Source organism: Oncorhynchus masou, chromosome 10, assembly GCF_036934945.1.
Source record: "Oncorhynchus masou masou isolate Uvic2021 chromosome 10, UVic_Omas_1.1, whole genome shotgun sequence".
Lineage (NCBI taxonomy): Eukaryota > Metazoa > Chordata > Actinopteri > Salmoniformes > Salmonidae > Oncorhynchus > Oncorhynchus masou.
Genome location: NC_088221.1, coordinates 30,816,510 through 30,840,329, shown reverse-complemented (window position 1 = coordinate 30,840,329; position 23,820 = coordinate 30,816,510). Strand labels below are relative to the sequence as shown.

The window sequence follows — 23,820 nt, the reverse complement described above, 5'->3', positions numbered from 1 at the left end:
CAGAAGACAGACAGCAGAGAGAGATGTCATGTGTGAAATTAGATCCCAGTACAATCACTGTAAATCCCTGCGAATTATAACAGAACAATCTAACATTTTGCTTTGAGGTCTCATTCTACACGTAGACTCACTGTAGTGCAATCCATCTGCAATACATAATAAAATATGTTTCCCCATCAGCAATGCTGAAGGGTTGAATGATGACTTTAGTTAGAAGATATTGGATTTGATCTTTCTTTGTCAATTATTATACGTATATCTGTCAAAGTGTTTCCGATTCATTTACAATATGATGCATGTTATTTTTATTGCTCCATAGCAGGGATCATCAACTAGATTCAGCCGCGGAACGATGTTTTCTTGAGCGGATGGTCGGGGGGCCGGAACATTATAAAACACATATTTGTAGACTTCAAATTGACCGCAAGAAGCCAAAACAGATATGATATTTGACTAAAACATAATAATTTCAAACCTTGATTACATTTGGGGACACCCTGCGTAGGGTGCCGTCTTTCGGATGGGACGTTAAAACGGGTGTCCTGACTCTCTGTGGTCATTTGAAATCCCATGGCACTTATTGTAAGAGTAGGGGTGTTCCCCTCAGTCATGGCTCAATTCCCAACCTGGCCACATTCCTTCATGGCCACCTAATCATCCCCCTCATTCCTAATTTCCATACATCACTCCTCACCTCTCCACCTGATAGCTGATGAGTGGTGAGTGTTCTGGCACAAAAAATGGTCGCCGTGCATCACTGAAGTTGGTGCTACACATTGATGGTGGATGAGCTTAGTTTCCCTCTACTATGTAAAGCACTTTGATGACCTAATTTGGTAGAAAAGCACGGTACAAATCCAACCAGTTATTATTTATTATTATTACTTGTATACAATCACATACAGTATGTCTCTCTATTATACTTGGGAACCGATTTTCAAAATTAAAATCACTTAGAGCTGATTCCCTGGTGGTTTTAAAGTATTTTATGTCCAACAATGAAAATGAAAAAACAACAATTCAAAATATATATACATATAACATTTTTTTACTTACCCAAAATAAAACCACCCGAGGGACATATTTAGCTGACAGTTGGGTAACCTTGCTCTATAGTGTTGTTCATATTCAGCATGTATTCAAGCAGGAGTAAATTATGATTTAATTACCATGATCATCCACCAATCCTGAGTTCATGGCTGGTATAATATGTGTGATATGTGACATGTAACAAGGCAGAGTTATGGTGCAATGATAACAGACAGATGCAGGCGGAGATAGGCCCAGGACTTAGAGTGGTAGCAGGGGATTTAAACAGCAACATCCTCGAGCTGATGGATGGATGCTCTCAACTAGAACGAGACACATAGAGGGGAGGGTGGAGAGAGAGAGGGGTGGGTGGGAAGATAGGTACAGGGTCAGAAGTGGTAATATATCGAGTGAATGACTCCACTCCTTTAGCCCGTGGGAAGAATGAGAGAAAGGCGTGTTGCTCTCAGGCACAGGGCAGCAGGGAACATGGGTAATGAAAGATTATCTCCCCTGGTGGGTGAGCTCATCACTAGCAGCCTGGAGCAGGGGACACACACGCCCACATGCGTGTGCACACACACACACACACACACACACACACACACACACACACACACACACACACACACACACACACACACACACACACACCTTTCACACAGAAAATTAAGTTAATTGACATGTCTGTGAATATGAATGAGCCTAATAATCCATTCATTCAGCAGAGTTACTGACTCCAGTGATAATGTAACATAGATCAAAGTGGGATGTGGTACTATTGTTTAAACCTGCTTTCTGCTGACATCTCACTGGGGAGTCAAGGGATACTAATGAAGACACTCATTATTCCAGCCAATGACAAGCTCTTATCCACAGGTATGTCTAGCCCGAGGAAGACAATCTGGGCCAGGTTTGGAACATGTGTAACATCGGGTTCCTCCCGTCATTCCTCTGTCTCTCCCCATCCTCCCTCAGCCCTGCATCACATGCCCTTCTCCTGTCCCCTCCTGGTTTCTATCTCCATTACATCCTACATATGTCTCTCCTCTATCCTTGTCTCCTGAAAAACAAGCACTGAGGGTCAGATGACAAACCCTGCTGCCTCCATTCTCCTCTCTTCCCCAGTCTCATCTCCCCTGTCCCTTCTACCACCCCACCGCCCTGGGGCCGGGCTGAGCCAGTATCAGTGAGGGGAGGGAGGCTGGTGAATATTATTAGCATGGGGAATTAGACTCACTAAGTATGGAAGGGCAGAGAGGACGAGTCCTGTGGTCAGATTTGAGAGGGGATAGCCAGACACACCCCATACAGTCACACACAAACATACACATACACATGCACATACAGTGGGGCAAAAAAAGTATTTAGTCAGCCACCAATTGTGCAAGTTCTGGGGCTGCTGGGGCTGTTGCTGGGCAACACAGACTTTCAACTCCATCCAAAGATTTTCTATGGGGTTGAGATCTGGAGACTGGCTAGGCCACTCCAGGACCTTGAAATGCTTCTTACGAAGCCACTCCTTCGTTGCCCGGGCGGTGTGTTTGGGATCATTGTCATGCTGAAAGACCCAGCCACGTTTCATCTTCAATGCCCTTGCTGATGGTAGGCTTTGTTACTTTGGTCCCAGCTCTCTGCAGGTCATTCACTAGGTCCCCCCATGTGGTTCTGGGATTTTTGCTCACCGTTCTTGTGATAATTTTCACCCCACGGGGTGAGATCTTGCGTGGAGCCCCAGATCGAGGGAGATTATCAGTGGGCTTGTATGTCTTCCATTTCCTAATAATTGCTCCCACAGTTGATTTCTTCAAACCAAGCTGCTTACCTTTTGCAGATTCAGTCTTCCCAGCCTGGTGCAGGTATACAATTTTGTTTCTGGTGTCCTTTGACAGCTTTTTGGTCTTGGCCATAGTGGAGTTTGGAGTGTGACTGTTTGAGGTTGTGGACAGGTGTCTTTTATACTGATAACAAGTTCAAACAGGTGCCATTAATACAGGTAACGTGTGGAGGACAGAGGAGCCTCTTAAAGAAGAAGTTACAGGTCTGTGAGAGCCAGAAATCTTGCTTGTTTGTAGGTGACCAAATGCTTATGTTCCACCATAATTTGCAAATAAATTCATAAAAAATCCTACAATGTGATTTTCTGGATTTTTTTACTTCTCATTTTGTCTGTCATAGTTGAAGTGCACCAATGATGGAAATTACAGGCCTCTCTCATCTTTTTAAGTGGGAGAACTTGCACAATTGGTGGCTGACTAAATACTTTTTTTGCACCATTGTATATGCCAAGGATAAGGACACACCAGTACATTAAGGTAGGAAATTATATTCAGACGTGTTATATTCAGACATGTGTTAAAGACTTTCTGATGGTGCTGGCACAGCAGAAACTGTTTCTCTGTCTGCTTGTATTCGCATTATCCTTTTCTGTCTGTGCTTTTTAAAACGACTCACTTCAGAAAGACGCCTCTTTTCCTTATCTCCCACTGTTCTACAGTGGTCCTTCAAGACAACTGAAATCTAATCTACATTAAATTCAGTATTTCTATTGTTTGATGGAGGCATATCGTCTAAACAGGGGAGGAAAGAGGAAGCAGAGCAGACAGTGATTACATGATGTGCTTTATTTAGGGGATAATATGCTGATCTGGTATGTTAGGAAAAATAACAGCACAGACAGAAACAATTACTGTGTAGACCAAGTTGGAAGTTAAATGTAACATACTAGATGCATTGCAATATGAAATGTATTCACTTATTTCCCTCACTTTCTCTCTCTGACCTGACCATTTCCAATTACCTCTTTGTCTTGACCAAGAACCCCATTTGACCTTCCTGTCAGACCAGTCAAGGAGGGTCCTCTATCAATCCAGACAGTCTTTGAGTCTCCAATACCTCATTAAATAACTCTCAGTATTCACGCCTGTCTCTATTACCATCTCATTTGCAAACTGGTGATTTTTGATGGAGCAGGAGTTATATTATTATTATTGTAATTATCTGGTTATAAAGGCCTGGTCCGTCATTCCAGAGAGATCTGAGTCCTCCACTGGTCAGTTCATTAACACACTACAGACACATATCACCCCGCTCTGCCACCACGGAGCAGGACACACACACACACGTGCGGGATTCCCTTTGTGAGATCCAATTAAAAGTTCCATTGACATTCTGGTTCTGCGTGGCAGTATGATATCAGTATGATAGCTAAAAGAGCAGGAACAATTAAAAATGTGATTATCTTGGACTATGTTACATTATATTGTGATTAAATTAGTCACAATGTGGGATTAGACTGGATGGTCATTGAGCCTTTTGTTAAAACGTGGTTTTGTCATTTTACATAATAATTATATTTTTTATTTAAACCCTCACCCACAATTAAATGACACATGGCCATGTATTAAGGTTATTGACTTAAATGAGCCCACATATAACAGCCATGTACATACTGCACCTATTCCTTTTAATAGGAAACATATTATAAACAATACAGTCTCTGTCTGTCTGTCACGACTTCCGCCGAAGTTGGTCCCTCTCCTTGTTTGGGCGGCATTCAGCGGTCGAAGTCACCAACCTTCTAGCCATCGCTGATCCACTTTTCATTTTCCATTGGTTTTGTCTTGTCTTCCATCACACCTGGTTCCAATTCCACCCCCCCCCCCCCCCACACCCCCCATGTCCTTGTTGGTAATTGTTTCTTGTAGTGCTTATACAACGGTATGCTGGTATTTACCGGGTTTTGTTTGACCCATTTATTGTATTGTTCTGTTGAATGTGGTTTATGGATATTAAACGACACCGTTGTAAATCAGTTTTCGCTCTCCTGCACCTGACTACTCTTCTGCCAGTACGCACCTCACTACACTGTCTGTCTGTCTGTCTGTCTGTCTGTCTGTCTGTCTGTCTGTCTGTCTGTCTGTCTGTCTGTCTGTCTGCCTGTCTGTCTGTCTCCCTCTGCCTGTCTGTCTGTCTGTCTGTCTGTCTGTCTGTCTCCCTGTCTCCCTCTGCCTGTCTGTCTGTCTGTCTGTCTGTCTGTCTGTCTCCCTCTGCCTGTCTGTCTGTCTGTCTGTCTGTCTGTCTGTCTGTCTCCCTGTCTCCCTCTGCCTGTCTGTCTGTCTGTCTGTCTGTCTGTCTGTCTGTCTGTCTCCCTCTGCCTGTCTGCAGCGGAATGCTTATGTTTCTATCTATGTATATGATGGTGTGTATAGACAGCATGGACAGTATAAGAATAGAAAAGGTGTGTACAGCAGTAGTTATATAGGATGAGCCTTGACTAGAATATAGTATATACATATAAAGTAGGCAAAACAGTATGTAAACATTATTAAAGTGACCAGTGATCAATGACTGTATTTATTTTTTATTTCACCTTTATTTAACCAGGTAAGCCAGTTGAGAACAAGTTCTTTACCTCGCAAGGACTAATAGATGACCTGGAGCCAGTGGGTTTGGCGACGAATATGAAGCGTGGGCCAGCCAACGAGAGCAAACAGGTCGCAGTGGTGTGTAGTATATGGGGCTTTGGTGACGAAATGGATGGCATTGTGATAGACTGCATCCAATTTGCTGAGTAGAGGGAGTAGTAGGGAGTCTCTGGCTCATTAACATATTTTAAGGAATGTATGAGGCTATATTTGTTGCAGCTGTGAGTGAGAATGTTCTATCCCCACAGAATACAGTAATACAGTATACTGCATTTTAGGAGTTCTACAAACTTTGTCCTGAAACTCTACAGTAATTTACTGTCATTCAGAATACAGTACCATATTGCATTTTTGGAGTGCCGTATATTAACGTATTTTAAGAGGCTCTATTTGTTGCACTCGTTGTAGCGGTTCCCTAACAATGACCTTTATATAAGGTTCAGATCAGAGTGGCAGCAAGTCTCAAACCTTTAATGGTTGGTTAGAAGCCTTTGTTAAGGCCTAAAGTACAAGGGATATAAAACACCAAACATTATTTTGTATACAATTCAACAATAAAGTACTCTATTGCTGTTTTGCGATACATTTACTGCAGCATACTGTAAACGATGGTGCATTGTGACGAAGTATTGTGGGAGGAGAAGGAATCGCTGGGTCATTAACATATTTGACTGTGTGCTTTGTAAGTGGTTATATTTGTTGCACCCCTTTGTGAGAGTCCTGTACCAATTTAAGTGAAATGTGATAGTAGTTCCCTATCAACAGTATATATGGAGCAGATCAAAATGGTCGTGTCTTAAACCTTTTAATGGCTGAGTATTTACACATGTCCATTTGATCTGTTTTTGCCCTGTAATCATGGCCAGTTTAGAAGCTGCAAGTTCGAATCCCTGAGCTGACAAGGTACAAATCTGTCGTTCTGCCCCTGAACAGGCAGTTAACCCACTGTTCCTAGGCCGTCATTGAAAATAAGAATTTGTTCTTAACTGACTAGCCTAGTAAAATAAAGGTAAAATTAAAATTAAAATTAAAAGTCTTCCAGAAGTGCAAGTGATATAAAACACCTAGTATTCATTCATATGCTGTAATATGCAAATACCTACAGACGACCTGCTTTCTCGAATCCCTTATAATTACAGTAAAATACAGTAGAAATAATTGTATTACAGTTTAATAGTCACTTTCACTATATTGTACTGTGTTTCGATAGTCTGGAATCAAGTTACCGGTAATATCTCAGTATTGTATTGGCAGTATCCAGAGATAGTCAGAGATATCATACGATATCTTGCTGTAATTACAATTATTTTGAAGACTAATGTATCCTTAGCTAAAACATTTTCAGTAACACACAGAAAAGCTTTACTTGCTATGACTGTGATATGTTTTTTTAATCAACCTTGGATAAATCTACTGACTGATAGTTACTACGTATAAGAGCAAAAATATTAATGCAAATGTTGAAATGAAAACTTACAAAGAACACTGGTTAATATGTTGCTGCATGGGTAATTCCAGTAATATACTGTAAATTAGATTACAGTAACATTTTTGGTGCCGTACAATGGATTGCCGTGAAATGAATGACAGTATCTGTACTGTCAAATAAATTAGAGTAACCTACTGTCCAATTGCTGCCAGTAAGTTACTGTAGAATTTACATGAAATGTTTTATAGTGTAGGGTAGCCAGCTAGTGACAGTCTTAGGTTCAGAGGAGGGTACTGGGTGGGGGTCCCAGCTTTGATGCACCTTAACTGTCTCCGTCTTCTAGAGGGTAGCGGGGTGAACAGGCCGTGGCTCAGGTGGCTCAGGTCCTTGATGATCTTCTTGGCCTTCCTGTGACACCTGGTGATGTAGATGTCCTGGAGGACAGGCAGTGTGCCCTCGACGATGTGTTGGTTTGGCCGCACCACCCCCTGTAGAATCCTGCCATTGCGGGCGGTGCAGTTGTCGTACAAGGCGGTGATCCAGTGATCAGTATTAGTATGTTACAAAACCACTTTAATAACTACAGCTGTACGAATGGCTATTTAATTGGCTATTAATGTATTTCGCTCCCCTCTCCTTTCCTCAGTCAGCACACTGACACATGAGTTTGTACTGTAGCTGGGTGATTACAGAGGTGATATGAACCATTAGAGCATCATGGTCATCAACATCATCAGGTGTTGTAGAGAGACTCTGGAGAAACCTATAGAGGCAGGTGTTCTTCAGAAGGGATTACAATAGAGCAACATCCATGTTACAAACTCCAGACTCTGCAGTTCTTATGGTGAAGGAAGTCATCCTTATTAATCACATATTACTACTAATAACACTCACAGGTGCAGCTTATCACATTCAGCAGTTACTCACTACTAATGACTAGCATGGTAATTATGTCCAGTGATACGGCAACTACTGTACTGAAGAGAGACCGTAACGAAAAAACATCTAACAATATGCTTTATTTGTTTTATGTTGTGAATCAGAAATGTGTTTTCCACAAGGCTAAAGACAAGATTTTAGACCAAAACACTACAGCCCTCTGAGATCTAACCCAGTTGATGAGTTTCATTCTTTGAGCATAACATGGACAGAAAACAAACAACTGTGTAACGAGTGCGCTGAGAGTCGGGACGCAAGTTCAGGGAGTGAGAGTTTAAATAAATAAAAGAAACAATGAACACGAACCACAAACAAAACACCGACAATGAAACAGAGTCAATAACACCTGAGGAAAGAACCAAGGGAGTGACAGATATAGGGAAGATCATCAAGGAGGTGATGGAGTCCAGGTGAGAGTCATGAGGCGCAGGTGTGCAAGACGATGGTGACAGGTGTGTGGGATAATCAACAGCCTGATAACCTAGAGGCCAGAGAGGTCAGTATACGTGCCAGCACCCCCTCCCCAATGCACGGCTCCAGCCGCAGGACGCCGTCAAAGGGGACGAACCTGAGGGATCAGGAGCGGACGGGTCACCCCTGCTGATGTGTGAGAACCTGTCACGACAGCTGAGGCACGGGAACCTGTCGAGTCAGCTGGGACGCGGGAACCTGACAGATCAGTAGAGGCAGGGGAGCCTGGCAATCCGGCTGAGGCATGAAAGCCCGACGTGCCGGCTGAGGCAAGGGAGCCTGGTGATCCATCTGAGGCATGAAAGCCCGACGTGCCGGCTGAGGCAGGAGAGCCTGGCGATCTGGTTGAGGCATGAAAGCCCGACGTGCCGGCTGAGGCAGGAGAGCCTGGCGATCTGGTTGAGGCATGAAAGCCCGACGTGCCGGCTGAGGCAGGGGAGCCTGGCGATCCGTCTGAGGCATGAAAGCCCGACGTGCCGGCTGAGGCAGGGGAGCCTGGCGATCTGGTTGAGGCATGAGAGCCTGTAGCAGTTCCCGGACCCAACGTCATTACTCTGACACAAAAAAAAAAAAAAAAATTAAACACCCTAATATGTAGGTGAGGTGTTATTTTGTAACAAATGTGCTGAGAGTCGGGAAGCAAGTTTAGGGAGTGTTTATTTTATTTATTTATTCACTCCCTCAACTTGCTTCCTGACTCTCAGCACACTCGTTAAAAACTGCTTTTATCCCTGCATGTCCGCCTCCTCTAATCCCTGTGATTCTCCTCACCTCCCTTCTAAACATCCTCTAATAATGATCTAATTAAAGCGAGAAGAGGAGAGAAAGGAGAAGAGAGGATAGGATAGAGTTGCACCTCCAGATGTGACTGAGACCCTGAGAGAAATGTGTTTAGTGAGAGACCCTGAGGACTGAAGCATCTGTGTGGGGTCTGTAGCTCGTGTGTGTGTGTGTGTGTGTGTGTGTGTGTGTGTGTGTGTGTGTGTGTGTGTGTGTGTGTGTGTGTGTGTGTGTGTGTGTGTGTGTGTGTGTGTGTGTGTGTGTGTGTGTGTGTGTGTGTGTGTGTGTGTGTGTGTGTGTGTGTCTCCGTCTGTAACACTGCCTCACTTCCACAGCCCAAAAACACATCATCAAAACCTGCCTCTGACTATGCCACAGTTCCAGACCTATCACATCATCAAACCAAGACTGAATAATTCAGCTTCCATCTGCAGCGTGCGGCATCATCAAAGTGAATGGAACAGTTACCCCCTGTCTCAGCCTCAGCCCCTCACACAGCCTCATCATATCTGACAGCTACAGGGAATAGGGCTGAATCAGGAAATCAATAATATAACCACCATATTGTCTTTCCTAACTACCGCCCTGTCAGAATGGATCAAATGTCAAAAGCATAATGTGGCATACTAACTGTGTATGTGGAAGAGAGAGCTCGAGAGAGAGAAAGAGGTAAAGATTTTTTTAAAGAAAATAGGGAGAGTGATAGAGCTTTGCCCCATAACCTGTATAGCTCTTATAGTCAATAATACACACAGGATTTGATGTTCCTACATCTCAGACGTGTGACCCCTTTTTCTAAAACTGGGGTGAAACAACACACACTGATATCAATAATAAATCATATCAAGATCGCATTAATTTATGCATCACATACATAAGTTTGAGTATCACAGGGATTATAAAACAACAGTATTAGGAACATTTAGACACTACACAGAGACCTTCTGTAATGAGATGACCAGTGCGAATGAGCACCTCAGGATATACACACTGATATCTTCACCCCTGAGTGTGTGTGCGCGTGTGTATGTGTGTGCACGTCATTTCTCCATGTGTATGTGTGTGTGTAGGGCAGCTGCTCCTCCAGCGTGTATGAACAGCAGCGTGGGACGTCAGGCTTCATCATGGAACTCACTTGAGAGACAAGTGGACTCAGCGAACTCAGACATCTCTCTGTTATCTGTAGTCCTCTCATTATCCTGCTCTCCTCTACACTGAGGGTCTGAACCACACCAGGCAGCGCCTGAATGTGCTCTGCAGGCTCACCCTCTCTTCTCCCAAAAATATCCCCATAATAACCGTCATCATCATCACCATCATCCTCAGCAGCACTTCTGTTGTTTACAGCCTCTGATCTCTTCCCCTCTCTTCCCCTCTCCTCTCCTCCCCTCTCATCTCCTCTCCTCCCATCTCCTCTTCCCTCCCCTCCCCTATCCTCCCATCCCCTCCTCCCCTCCCCGCCTGTCTCTTCTCTCTTCCCCTCTCGTCTCTTCTCCTCTGCACATGCCATTCAAGAACAGCTGTCTATGCTCTACAAAAACTGACACGGACACACCATCTACAGAGTTTGGGCTGAAATCACAGGCCAGGACCACTTACAATCTTTATTCAGGTCTATAGCTGGGAGCCTGGGACAGAAGCACCAGCCATGTGAGAAACACAAGGTTTACTCAGGGTCAGAGAGGAGTGGTGAGACCCACAGAGATCCTATTCAATTAAGTTACATGTAATTATTTGGTGCAATTCTATGGTGAGACCTCTGTCGATCTGAGAGCAGTGATCTCTGTGATGTCACCAGCAGGTGGAAGCAGATCACTCATTGACATCTTCCACTGAGTTCCTCACTAGCCAAAGGACCAAAGACAGCTAAGGGACATGTTCCAAACCAAACCCTGGCCCCTTCACACAGGTTCTTATTATAGATCTAAGAGGAGTGGGTGTGTGGAAAAGCAATGTATTCCTGATTCCTATTCAAAATCTTTTGATTTGGAATTGGGAAGAGAATATCCTAGTCACGTGAATCCCTTCAGTCAGTGTGGTTCAGTTCCTTGGATCCACTGGTTTATTCAGTGAAGTATGAATATAGTTATATAAGTACATAATAATGTTGACATCCCTCTGTTACAGAATTTATGGGAGTCTTTTATACAGCAGTCTAACCTGCCTCTTTCTTTTTTCTCCCTTTGTTGGGGTCATGTCAGAACCTGCCAAGTTTACTGGAAAACTATGCCAAATGTTCTACTATAGGTTAGTACACTCGATGGACTACACTCGATGGATAGACTACACTCAATGGATACACTAGACTCGATGGATAGACGACACTCGATGGACTACACTCGATGGACTACACTCGATGGATAGACTACACTCGATGGATGGACTACACTCAATGGATACTCTACACTCGATGGATAGACTACACTCGATGGATAGACTACACTCGCTGGGTTGAAATGACAATCAACATACAATGAAAGATAATCTATGACACAATGCTGAATATTTACATTTACTTATCTGAAGATACTTACAATTACATTTCACTGAAACTCGAGGCCAAGTCTTTAGGTTTTATGCTTGGTATCTGTAGACCACGTTGTGACAACAGCTGATGTAAAACGGGATTTATAAAATAAAATACATGTGATTGATTGAATGAATCTTCAAGTGGCAGCTACACTCATCATACCTCATCATACCTCTTCACTTCGAGCCGCGTGTATGAGTTCCATGGGCGTGTGCACGCAGAGTCCTATCCCCCCTCTCCCTCTATATACAGTACCGTTAAAACTTTCCTCCAATCAGTGTAGCTCTAATAACCAAGCGGAGTTTGTCCCGTACCTTTTTTTCACTTTCACTCGGGTTTGGTTTGGCACAGTATGAGGTGTTGGTCCTAGTGATTCGGTATTGTCTTTATGCAAACAGTTCCTTTCACCGACAGCATGCCTATTGTCACAGTCATAGTTTATATGGAGGCAGCGGTGGATGTGAGGATTCCATCAGTTTGAGGAGCGCTGATCCAGGCTGTGTTTCTCTCTGAGCCCCTGACAGCGCCGTCTCAGCCATGAGTTGTCTGGACGTGATGTTTTACCAGAGTTATGGAGCTCACTATCTCCCTGCGTCTTCAGCAGCAGCGGCAGCAGCCTACAAAGCGGCATATTACCATCATCAACAGCACCAGCAGCAGGTGGGTATCCAGACACACTGCACTAAAATAGTTTGTAATATATATATATATTTTTTAAATATTATGCTGTTTTAGTGTTCCCATAATTGTCCGGGTGCTTTAGGCACGAATACACTCCGTGCTGAAAGTTTTGGCCCGTCGCAGATGTCAGTTCACAGCGAAAAGTCCTGACTCCCGTGTACCACAGAACTTATAAAGTTACAATTCGAAAAGTTGAAGCGGTCATTTCTCGCTGTGCATTTCGAGCAGGTATAATGACTAGGGTGATTCATCTCCTCGTTCCGTCAGAAGGGTGTCGGCTAATGACAACTCGTCACTGTCTCTCAGGAATGTTGATGATGATGGTTCTTTTGGAACGGCCACGAGCATTTTCATAGTTGACATACTTTCACCAGAACACACGCTGAGAAACACCCTACAACTTCTTGAATAAACTTCGGTCTGTAAAGATGATTCGTTTTCCTTTAAAATGGAGGTCATAGAAAATTGAAGTTTGTAACGGATAGTATGACTTTTAAGGGCATTGATGTTGGCTATTTTGTTCAGTGTATGTGGCACACACGTTTAATCATGTGGCTTGATCGTTGTGGCGCAAAATAGACAGACAGATGGTGCTCTCATGGCTGAACCTTTGAGATTAATTTTTCGTACTTTAACCTTGTCTCTCGTGCACTCTCTCTCTCTCTCTTTCTCTCTTTCACTCTCTGTAGAAGAAGCTGGGCGTGTACAGCAGGATGCAGCAGGACAGCGAAGAGCAGCAGTGTCCAGGGGGGAGACAGCAACAGCAGCGTGGGGGAGGAGGGGGAGACTGGCTGGGGAGCATTGGGTCCAACGGGGCCTGGAGGGTTCTGGGCTGAGGGGCTGTGGGGGTACTGGGAAGGACAGCCAGCCTGCTGAGGCAGAGTACCTGAGCTCCAGGTGTGTTCTGTTCACCTATTTCCATGGTGACATTGGGGATGTGGTGGATGAACATTTCTCTAGGGCTCTGAACCAAACCAGTGCCTTCACTGGAGAGATGAAGACGTCTAGGACCACCCCCATGCACACCTCTGCCTCGGTTGGACTGTGGAAAGGTAGGAACACAGAAGGACTTTCATATCATTACTCATAGTTTGAATTATGTCATCTGAAAACAGTCTTATTCGTATTATCTTTCACTGTAACAAACTACTGTACATTTACAGCAAAAAAAAAAACGTTTTATACTGTAATTCTATACAGTACAGTACTGTAAAGATCAATGCAATTTTACAATAAAATACTGCATTACCTGTTCTACTGTATATTTACAGCAGAGTACTGTGTTATGCTGCATAGTGGAGAAATGTTTTGGTTGGCAAAATAATGTATGGCTCATTAACATATTTCAAGGCAGGCCTTGTAAGAGGTTATATTTGTTGCACCCCTTAGTGAGAATGCTGTACCCCACAGAATACAGTACCATACCATACCGTATTTGTTTTTATTTTTGTCTTGTAAATCTACAGTAATTTACTGGTCTCTGTGCCACCAGTAATTTACATAATTGAGTTCCACCCCCACAGAATACAGTACCATACTGTAATTTTGGAGTGCCAAAACCATTTTGTGGGTGCATGGTATTGTTGTGGCTCATAAACACATTTGAGACTATACTTGTTGCACCTGTTAGTGAAAGTGCTGTAACAATTTAAGTGAAATATGGTAGTAGTTTCCTAACAATTAAATGTATATAGGAGAAAGATCAGAGTGGCAGCAAGTCTCAAACTTTTAATGATTGAGTGTTTAGCCATGTCCTTTTGATCTGTTTCACCCTGTAGTCAATGCCAGTTTAGAAGGCTTTTTTAAGGCCTCGACAAGTGCAAGTGAAATAAAACACAAAATAGTCACTGGTATGCTGTAATATGCAACTACCTAGCAGCCAACCTGCTTGCACTAATCCCATGTAATTACTAGTGATGTTAGGCTTGATAGGAGCTCCGAGGCAGGTGTCAAAAGGGCTAAGCAGCTGACTTCGAAGCAGTGTGTCGATGCGTGTATCACTTTATCAGAAGTACGTCATCAATGATGTCTGACGCTTCGTTCGATGATATGCCTTTTCACTCTTACTGGCTGCTTTGCGTGATGTATTGTTGTCTCGAACTTCTTGCCCTTTGTGCTGTTGTCTGTGCCCAATAATGTTTTTTACCATGTTTTGTGCTGCTACCATGTTGTTCTGCTACCATGTTGTGTTGCTACCATGCTGTGCTGTCATGTGCTGCTGCCTTGCCATGTTGTTGTCTTAGGTCTCTCTTTATGTAGTGTTGTCTCTCTTCTTGTCATGTGTGTTCTGTCCTATACAGTGGGGCAAAAAAGTATTTAGTCAGCCACCAATTGTGCATGTTCTCCCACTTAAAAAGATGAAAGAGGCCTGTAATTTTCATCATAGGTACACTTCAACTATGACAGACAAAAAAAAAAACAAAAAAAAAATCACATTGTAGTACTTTTAATGAATTTATTTGCAAATTATGGTGGAAAATAAGTATTTGGTTAATAACAAAAGTTTATCTCAATACTTTGTTATATACCCTTTGTTGGCAATGAGAGAGGTCAAACGTTTTCTGTAAGTCTTCACAAGGTTTTCACACACTGTTGCTTGTATTTTGGCCCATTCCTCCATGCAGATCTCCTCTAGAGCAGTGATGTTTTGGGGCTGTTGCTGGGCAACACAGACTTTCAACTCCCTCCAAAGATTTTCTATGGGGTTGAGATCTGGAGACTGGCTAGGCCACTCCAGGACCTTGAAATGCTTCTTACGAAGCCACTCCTTCGTTGCCCGGGCGGTGTGTTTGGGATCATTGTCATGCTGAAAGACCCAGCCACGTTTCATCTTCAATGACCTTGCTGATGGAAGGAGGTTTTCACTCAAAATCTCACGATACATGGCCCCATTCATTCTTTCCTTTACACGGATCAGTCGTCCTGGTCCCTTTGCAGAAAAACAGCCCCAAACCATGATGTTTCCACCCCCATGCTTCACAGTAGGTATGGTGTTCTTTGGATGCAACTCAGCATTCTTTGTCCTCCAAACACGACGAGTTGAGTTATTACCAAAAAGTTATATTTTGGTTTCATCTGACCAAATGACATTCTCCCAATCTTCTTCTGGTTCATCCAAATGCTCTCTAGCAAACTTCAGATGTGCCTGGACATGTACTGGCTTAAGCAGGGGGACACGTCTGGCACTGCAGGATTTATGTCCCTGGCGGCGTAGTGTGTTACTGATGGTAGGCTTTGTTACTTTGGTCCCAGCTCTCTGCAGGTCATTCACTAGGTCCCCCCGTGTGGTTCTGGGATTTTTGCTCACCGTTCTTGTGATCATTTTGACCCCACAGGGTGAGATCTTGCGTGGAGCCCCAGATCGAGGGAGATTATCAGTGGAGTTTGGAGTGTGACTGTTTGAGGTTGTGGACAGGTGTCTTTTATACTGATAACAAGTTCAAGCAGGTGCCATTAATATAGGTAACGAGTGGAGGACAGAGGAGCCTCTTAAAGAAGAAGTTACAGGTCTGTGAGAGCCAGAAATCTTGCTTGTTTGTAGGTGACCAAATACTTATTTTCCACCATAATTTGCAAATAAATTCACTAGAAATCCTACAATGTGATTTTCTGAAAAAAATAAATAATTTTGTCTGTCATAGTTGAAGTGTACCTATGATGGAAATTACAGGCCTCTCTCGTTTTTTTAAGTGGGAGAACTTGCACAATTGGTGGCTGACTAAATACTTTTCTGCCCCCTGTGAATTTATATGGTATTTATTTTTAATCCCAGCCCCCTTCCCACAGGAGACTTTCTGCCTTTTGGTAGGCTGTCATTGTAAATAAGAATTTGTTCTTAACTGACTTGCCTAGTTAAATAAAGGTTCAATAAAAAATATAAAAAATACATAGAATAAGCTGTCTTAAGCATCCTAAAAAATGCCATAGATTCCATTTTAGAAAAATAGTAAACTTGTTGGCAAAAAAGGGAAACATTATGTAAGATGCAAACCTGGCAATCCATTAAAGCCAACGACTTACTGCTGCGCTACAGAGTTTTGATGAAATCAGTAGAGGGAAAAAAACCTAGCTTATAATCACACGTTGCTATTTATTGCTGACCAGCAGAAGTCACTAATGTGCATTGCGAAAAAAACATTTTATTTTACCTTTTACCTAGGCAAGTCAGTTAAGAACAAATTCTTATTTTCAATGACGGCCTAGGAACAGTGGGTTGCTTGTTCAGGGACAGAATGACAGATTTGTACCTTGTCAGCTCGGGGGTTTGAACTTGCAACCTTCTGGTTGCTGGTCCAACGCTTTAACCACTATTCTAATGACACTCCATTTAGTGAACCTATTTTCAACACAATTGTCTGGAAAGGAAGCTTTGTTTCCGCATCACTAGTAATTACAGTAAAAAACTGGTTACAGTAGCATTTACAGTAGCATTTCCTCTGTTACAGTATAGTAGGCAAATTTTACAGTATTGTACTGCATCATTGCGCTGCATTTTCCTTTAAGTCACAGTAAGCTATTGGCACGTTACTGTGAAAATGACCGTGTCACACTTTGCACTAGCCAAAGATGGGCAAAGTTGTTTCCAGAAGTTATCTTGTTACAAATACAGGATATTTTGAAGATCAATGTATCCTTAACTACAACAACATTCCCAGTAATGGTTACAGAAACATTTGACTTGCTATGACTGTGATATGTGTTGTTTTTCAAAAGCAATGTTAGATGAATGCACTGACTATAAGTCACTCTGGACAAGTGCATCCGCTAAATGACCAAAATGTAAATGTTTAAAATGTACATTTGCAAAGCACACTGCTGGGTATTATCCTAATGACATGGCCTTGTTTAGGGGGGGAGGTCATTATAATTATACCAAGCAGTGTGCCTAGCATTTACATTTTGGTCATCTAGCAGATGCTCTTAACCAGAGCGACTTACAGTCAGTGTATTAAAATGAGGGTAAATAAGAATATACCATAGTCACAGCAAGTAAAGAGATAGCTACCTGCACTGTAAGTCTGCAACAGTATACTAACCACTGTTCCTCCAGTAATGTGCTGTAAATTCTAGAAATACAACATGTTACTATTGTCAGGTGTTCCAGTAATATGCTGTGCATTTGTTACAGTAAATTTACTGTAAATCGACAGTAATTTACTGACTTCTGTGCTGCCAGTAATTTACTGTAAATTTACATTTTACTGTTACTTTTATCTAGAATTAATACAATCACATGGTAGAAACTTGTGTCCATAACAACCTCTTCTTATACAAATGACTTCCCTCCCTCTCACAGACAGTGTATCTCTCTCGGAGGCCCAGTGTGGTTCCCTGTCCTCCTCCCTGTGGGGTGGAGGTTACCCATCCCAGACCAGCCCCTGTCTCTCCGTCCACCCAGACTTCTCCCCCAGCCCAGCAGCCTTCCATGCCCCAGATAGTGCACTGTGGACGGGACACGTTCTGCCCCAGCCCAGCCTCCCTCCTACAGCTTCTCTCCCAGACCCCTGGGCCTACAGCCGCAACCCTCAGACCTCCGCCAGCTACACACATGCCCACAATGTCTACACACACACACACCCTCACACACACATGCACCCCCACCACACCCACCCGGTCATACATCCCCACCCGTCCCATGACCCAGGCCTAGACCCCAGGTTCAGCCCTCTGCTCCTGCCTGGTGTGAAGACTCAGAGCCCCCTAGCCCACAGCCCTGCTGGACATAACACACACAGTAACACACACAGTAACACACACAGCAGCCAGAGCCCAGGGATACACAGTGGTGTGAAGATAGAGGTGGAGCAGGCCAGCACCAACCCCCCCACCCTGACCCCCTCAGCCTGGCCCGCAGCTCTACACACACCCTTGGATACCTACGACTCAGGTAAGCCCCGGACTTGAAGCATTCATACCCACACATGCACTCTCTCTCTTGTATGTCTGCCAGTGGTGGTCAGTGCCATTTAAGAAGAGAGATGATTTTTCTTTCATCCGCATGGCCTTATTTTTATTACAGCATATTGAATGGCTGTCATTCATATTCCATTCACCCAGTTCGATGTAACATCGATAGGTTTAGGCTACTACATGATACTTGAATTTTTCTGCTACAACCTAGCCTATGAATGCAAGTTTTTTTAACGTAGGTACACACAGGTTAAGAGAAAATTGAGGTGACAGACAGTGACACATGGACAGACACATTAAATACTGCCTTGCACACTCTTGCCTGAATCTATCTGATTTAGTGTGTAATCATTAGTCCAACAGTTGTACATTCCGTGCTTCTTTTTAAGAAACGTTTACAACAGAATCTGTGAAATGAATACACCCCTGATAACATGTCAACACAGTTCACTTTCATAGCCGCCACGTTGTATTCTTTCTCACATCTTTGCACTCTTCTCCTCTCACCTTTTCCCTTTGCTTGAGGACTTCAATGCACAACACATCAGCTGAATGTGTCCAGGGGAAAACCCTTTCCATGCCAAATCATAACCGCTACACACAGCCTGCATCATTGTCACCATATTAGCCAAAGTAATGTCATAGTCAACATAGCTACAATTATGCAGTAACATTACAGTGTGCAGTCAGTAAGCAGTTGAATAAGCACTTTAGCAGTTACACTGGTGGCAATACATTTGTAAAACCAAAAGCTTACCTTGAATTGTAAGAGTTCCAGCTGGCTATGCTAGATAGGCATAGCCAGCTAGCTAACATAGCATCCCTCTGTTTGAGCCGGGTGTTTGAGTAGGCTAAATTAGCCAGCAAGCTGCATTTGCTAGCAAAGTGAAAGTGAAAATAAATTACTAAATATCTCTCTCTCTCTCTGTCTCTTGCTTCTCCTTAATTTTTCAAATTAATTTGTTAAAAACTGTTCAACTATTGTCTTTTTATTTATTTGTAAACTACTCACCACATTTTATGCACTTCGATGCTAGCTAGGTAGCTGTAGCTTATGCTTTATGAACTAGTTTAATTCTTTGATCCTTTAATTGGGTGGACAACGTGTCAGTTCATGCTGCAAGAGCTTTGATTGGAGGACGTTCTCTGGAAGTTGTCATAAATACTGTATAAGTCTATGGAAGGGGGTGAGAACCATGAGCCTCCTAAGTTTTTTATTGAAGTCAGAGGAGGATTCTTATGTACCCAGAGGAGGACGGAAGCTAGCTGTTCTCTGGCTACACCCTTATGCTACCCTACAGAGTGCTGTTGAGGCTACTGTAGACCTTCATTTCAAAACAGTGTGGTTGAATCAATTATTTTGTGACATGTGAATATATTTAGTATAGTTTAATCTAAAAAGGATAACTTTTTAATTGTTTTACTATTTTAATTTTTTATGAAATTCACTGAGGAGCCTCCACTGATGTCTACATGCATGCTACGTTTTTGTTTAATCTAAAAGTTGATGTTGTGCTCTCTCACGCTCTCATCAGGTCTGGATCAGGACAAAGTCAATACTGTTTGGTTCTGAGAGAGAGGATATGACATCACTGTGACATCACCCTGGCACTGAGCTGTGACCAGCTCTAACAGAACCCCCTGGAACCACAACACATTTCCTGTGTACTCACTCTCAAGTAGAAGACTCTCCGCTCACTAGAAAAAGTCCAGGGTGGGTTTACAGATGTAGGATCTTAATTTGATCATTCTTTTATTGATGAGAATTTTACTGCAAAGCAGGAAATGCAAACTTGTAGAGTATTTCAGTTTTAAAAAGGCTTCTAAAGTTTGTAATTTCCCACTTTGAAGTTTTAGACTTAATTTTCCCCCCTAATGAATGAAATGTATAAATCCCTACAAAAATGTCAATTTATTATAATCCACATAATAATTCACATTTCCTGTTGCTGCGGGATTACTGCTGTAGCAAGCTTTCTCAAATTAAGATCCTACATCTGTAGGTCTCTTAGAAAGCACTCTGGAGAAGCCTAGACCACTCTCCATGCCTCACACCACTCACCAGGAATACTTCTGATCACTTCTTGGCCAAATATTTTTCAAATTCGTACCAAAAGTATTAGCTGGCTGTTTCGGACCTAATATACCACATGATCGTTCTGTTTAAAGAACTTAGTTTGTGGGAACACTGCTCAGCCAAGCCTCTTTTTGATATTTTTTTTACTTCGTGCTATGTGTGTAACTATGTGTGTAACTATGTGTGTAAATATGTGTGTAATTGACTGTAATATATTTTGTATATAGTACTTTGATTTGATGTGATTGTCATTTCCTTAAAGTGTTTGATTGTTGCTAATTGTTTTTCACCAACCCTGTGTTGTCATGTTGCCTAGTGTTCTATATGTGCGGAGAAATCATGTAATTACTGATGTGTAATAAATTGCTAAGTTCTATTGGCAAACATTTCCTCATCTTTAAGAACGGACTCAAAGTATCTTATTTTGTATCAGATCTGATAATTGGACATCACTCAGCATGGTTTAGCAATGACCTGCCCATAGGGAAAAGTAATATATGGCAATACACTCAGTGGCCAATTTATTAGGATAACCTTTTGCCTCCAGAACAGCCTGAATTCTTTAGGGCATGGAAACGTTACGGAATTGGTATCAAGGGACCCTAGACACTGTCGTGCATGAAAAGCCCAGGAGGCCGGCCTGTTCTGAGATACTGGAACTGGTGCATCTGGCACCGATGATCGTACCACAGTCAAAGTCGCTTAGGGCACTTGTTTTGCCCATTCTAACATTCCATCACACAGTAACTGAATGCCTGGTGGTGTACCTAATAAACTGTGTGTATATTACTTAAACTCACATATGTGGATACATATACAAAATTTGGCCATTTTCATATGTGATATACAGTGCCTTGCGAAAGTATTCGCCCCCCTTGAACTTTGCGACCTTTTGCCACATTTCAGGCTTCAAACATAAAGATATAAAACTGTATTTTTTTGTGAAGAATCAACAACAAGTGGGACACAATCATGAAGTGGAACGACATTTATTGGATATTTCAAACTTTTTTAACAAATCAAAAACTGAAAAATTGGGCGTGCAAAATTATTCAGCCCCTTTACTTTCAGTGCAGCAAACTCTCTCCAGAAGTTCAGTGAGGATCTCTGAATGATCCAATGTTGACCTAAATGACTAATGATGATGAATACAATCCACCTGTGTGTAATCAAGTCTCCGTATAAATGCACCTGCACTGTGATAGTCTCAGAGGTCCGTTAAAAGCGCAGAGAGCATCATGAAGAACAAGGAACACACCAGGCAGGTCCGAGATACTGTTGTGAAGAAGTTTAAAGCCGGATTTGGGTACAAAAAGATTTCCCAAGCTTTAAACATCCCAAGGAGCACTGTGCAAGCAATAATATTGAAATGGAAGGAGTATCAGACCAATGCAAATCTGCCAAGACCTGGCTGTCCCTCTAAACTTTCAGCTCATACAAGGAGAAGACTGATCAGAGATGCAGCCAAGAGGCCCATGATCACTCTGGATGAACTGCAGAGATCTACAGCTGAGGTGGGAGACTCTGTCCATAGGACAACAATCAGTTGTATATTGCACAAATCTGGCCTTTATGGAAGAGTGGCAAGAAGAAAGCCATTTCTTAAAGATATCAATAAAAAGTGTTGTTTAAAGTTTGCCACAAGCCACCTGGGAGACACACCAAACATGTGGAAGAAGGTGCTCTGGTCAGATGAAACCAAAATTTAACTTTTTGGCAACAATGCAAAACGTTATGTTTGGCGTAAAAGCAACACAGCTCATCACCCTGAACACACCATCCCCACTGTCAAACATGGTGGTGGCAGCATCATGGTTTCGGCCTGCTTTTCTTCAGCAGGGACAGGGAAGACGCTTAAAATTGATGGGAAGATGGATAGAGCCAAATACAGGACCATTCTGGAAGAAACCCTGATGGAGTCTGCAAAAGACCTGAGACTGGGACGGAGATTTGTCTTCCAACAAGACAATGATCCAAAACATAAAGCAACATCTACAATGGAATGGTTACAAAATAAACATATCCAGGTGTTAGAATGGCCAAGTCAAAGTCCAGACCTGAATCCAATCGAGAATCTGTGGAAAGAACTGAAAACCGCTGTTCACAAATGCTCTCCATCCAACCTCACTGAGCTCGAGCTGTTTTGCAAGGAGGAATGGGAAAAAATTTCAGTCTCTCAATGTGCAAAACTGAGAGACATACCCCAAGCGACTTACAGCTGTAATCGCAGCAAAAGGTGGCGCTACAAAGTATTAACTTAAGGGGGCTGAATAATTTTGCACGTCCAATTTTTCAGTTTTTGATTTGTTAAAAAAGTTTGAAATATCCAATAAATGTCGTTCCACTTCATGATTGTGTCCCACTTGTTGATTCTTCACACAAAAATACAGTTTTATATCTTTATGTTTGAAGCCTGAAATGTGGCAAAAGGTCGCAGAGTTCAAGGGGGCCGAATACTTTCGCAAGGCACTGTATATTTATGCCTTATATACACATACAGTGCATTTGGAAAGTATTCAGACCCCTTGACTTTTTCTACATTTTGCTACGTTACAGCCTTATTCTAAAATGGAATTTAAAAAAAATTCCCTCATCAATCTACAGACAATACCCCATATGACAAAGCAAAATGAGTTTTTAGATATTTTTGCAAATAAAAAAAATACAAATTGTAATTATCACATTTACATAAGTATTCAGACCCTTTACTCAGTACTTCACCTTTGGCAGCGATCAAGTCTTCTTGAGTATGATGCTACAAGCTTGGCACACCTGTATTTGGGGAGTTTCTTCCATTCTTCTCTGCAGATCCTCTCAAGCTCTGTCAGGTTGGATGGGGAGTGTCGCTGCACAGCTATTTTCAGGTCTTTACAGAGATGTTAAATTGGGTTCAAGTCCTGAGCGCTCTGGAGCAGGTTTTCATCAAGGATCTCTCTGTTCTTTTCTCTGTTCATCTTTCTCTTGAACCTGACTAGTCTCCCAGTCCCTGCCGCTGAAAAACATCCCACAGCATGATGCTACCACCACCCTGCTTTACCATAGGGATGGTGCCAAGTTATCTCCAGACGTGATGCTTGGCATTAAAATCTAATCAAAATCAGTTCAAATAGTTCAATCTTGGTTTCATCAAACTAGAGCATCTTGTTTCCCATGGTCTGAGAGTCCTTTGGGTGCCTTTAAAAAAAATTAACTCCAAGAGGGCTGTCGTGAATTTTACTGAGGAGTGGCTTCTGTCTGGCCACTCTACCATAAAGGCCTGCTTGGTGGAGTGCTGCAGAGATTATTGTCCTTCTGGAGGGTTCTTCCATCTCCACAGAGGAACTCTGAAGCTATGTCAGAGTGACCGTCGGGTTCTTGGTCATCTCCCTGACCAAGGCCCTTCTCCCCCGATTGCTCAGTTTGGCCGGGCGGCTAGCTCTAGGAAGAGTCTTGGTGGTTCCAAACTTCTTCCATTTATTAATGATGGAGGCCACTGTGTTCTTGGCGACCTTCAATGCTGCAGACATTTTTTGGTACCGTTCCCCTGATCTGTGCCTCGACACAATCC

General features: G+C 42.7%; 1 protein-coding gene and 1 pseudogene across 1 annotated transcript; one reads left to right on the top strand and one right to left on the bottom strand.

The window, feature by feature from the left end:
• Window positions 1–8,147: 8,147 nt before the first annotated feature.
• LOC135547507 (sericin-1-like) lies at window positions 8,148–11,976 on the bottom strand. The gene is made up of 2 exons (XM_064976578.1): window positions 11,920–11,976; window positions 8,148–8,849 (listed from the first exon to the last, which is right to left on the bottom strand). Exon 2 carries the CDS (start codon window positions 8,843–8,845, stop codon window positions 8,378–8,380), a length of 468 nt encoding a protein of 155 aa, XP_064832650.1. The 5' UTR covers window positions 8,846–8,849; window positions 11,920–11,976; the 3' UTR covers window positions 8,148–8,377.
• Window positions 11,977–12,015: 39 nt separating this feature from the next.
• On the top strand, window positions 12,016–20,677 carry LOC135547503 (transcription cofactor vestigial-like protein 3; annotated as a pseudogene).
• Window positions 20,678–23,820: the final 3,143 nt, after the last annotated feature.

What these genes read in the sequence shown, in the direction of transcription:
- LOC135547507 (XM_064976578.1), bottom strand. Translation starts at nt 8,845, where the DNA reads ATGACGTTGGGTCCGGGAACTGCTACAGGCTCTCATGCCTCAACCAGA.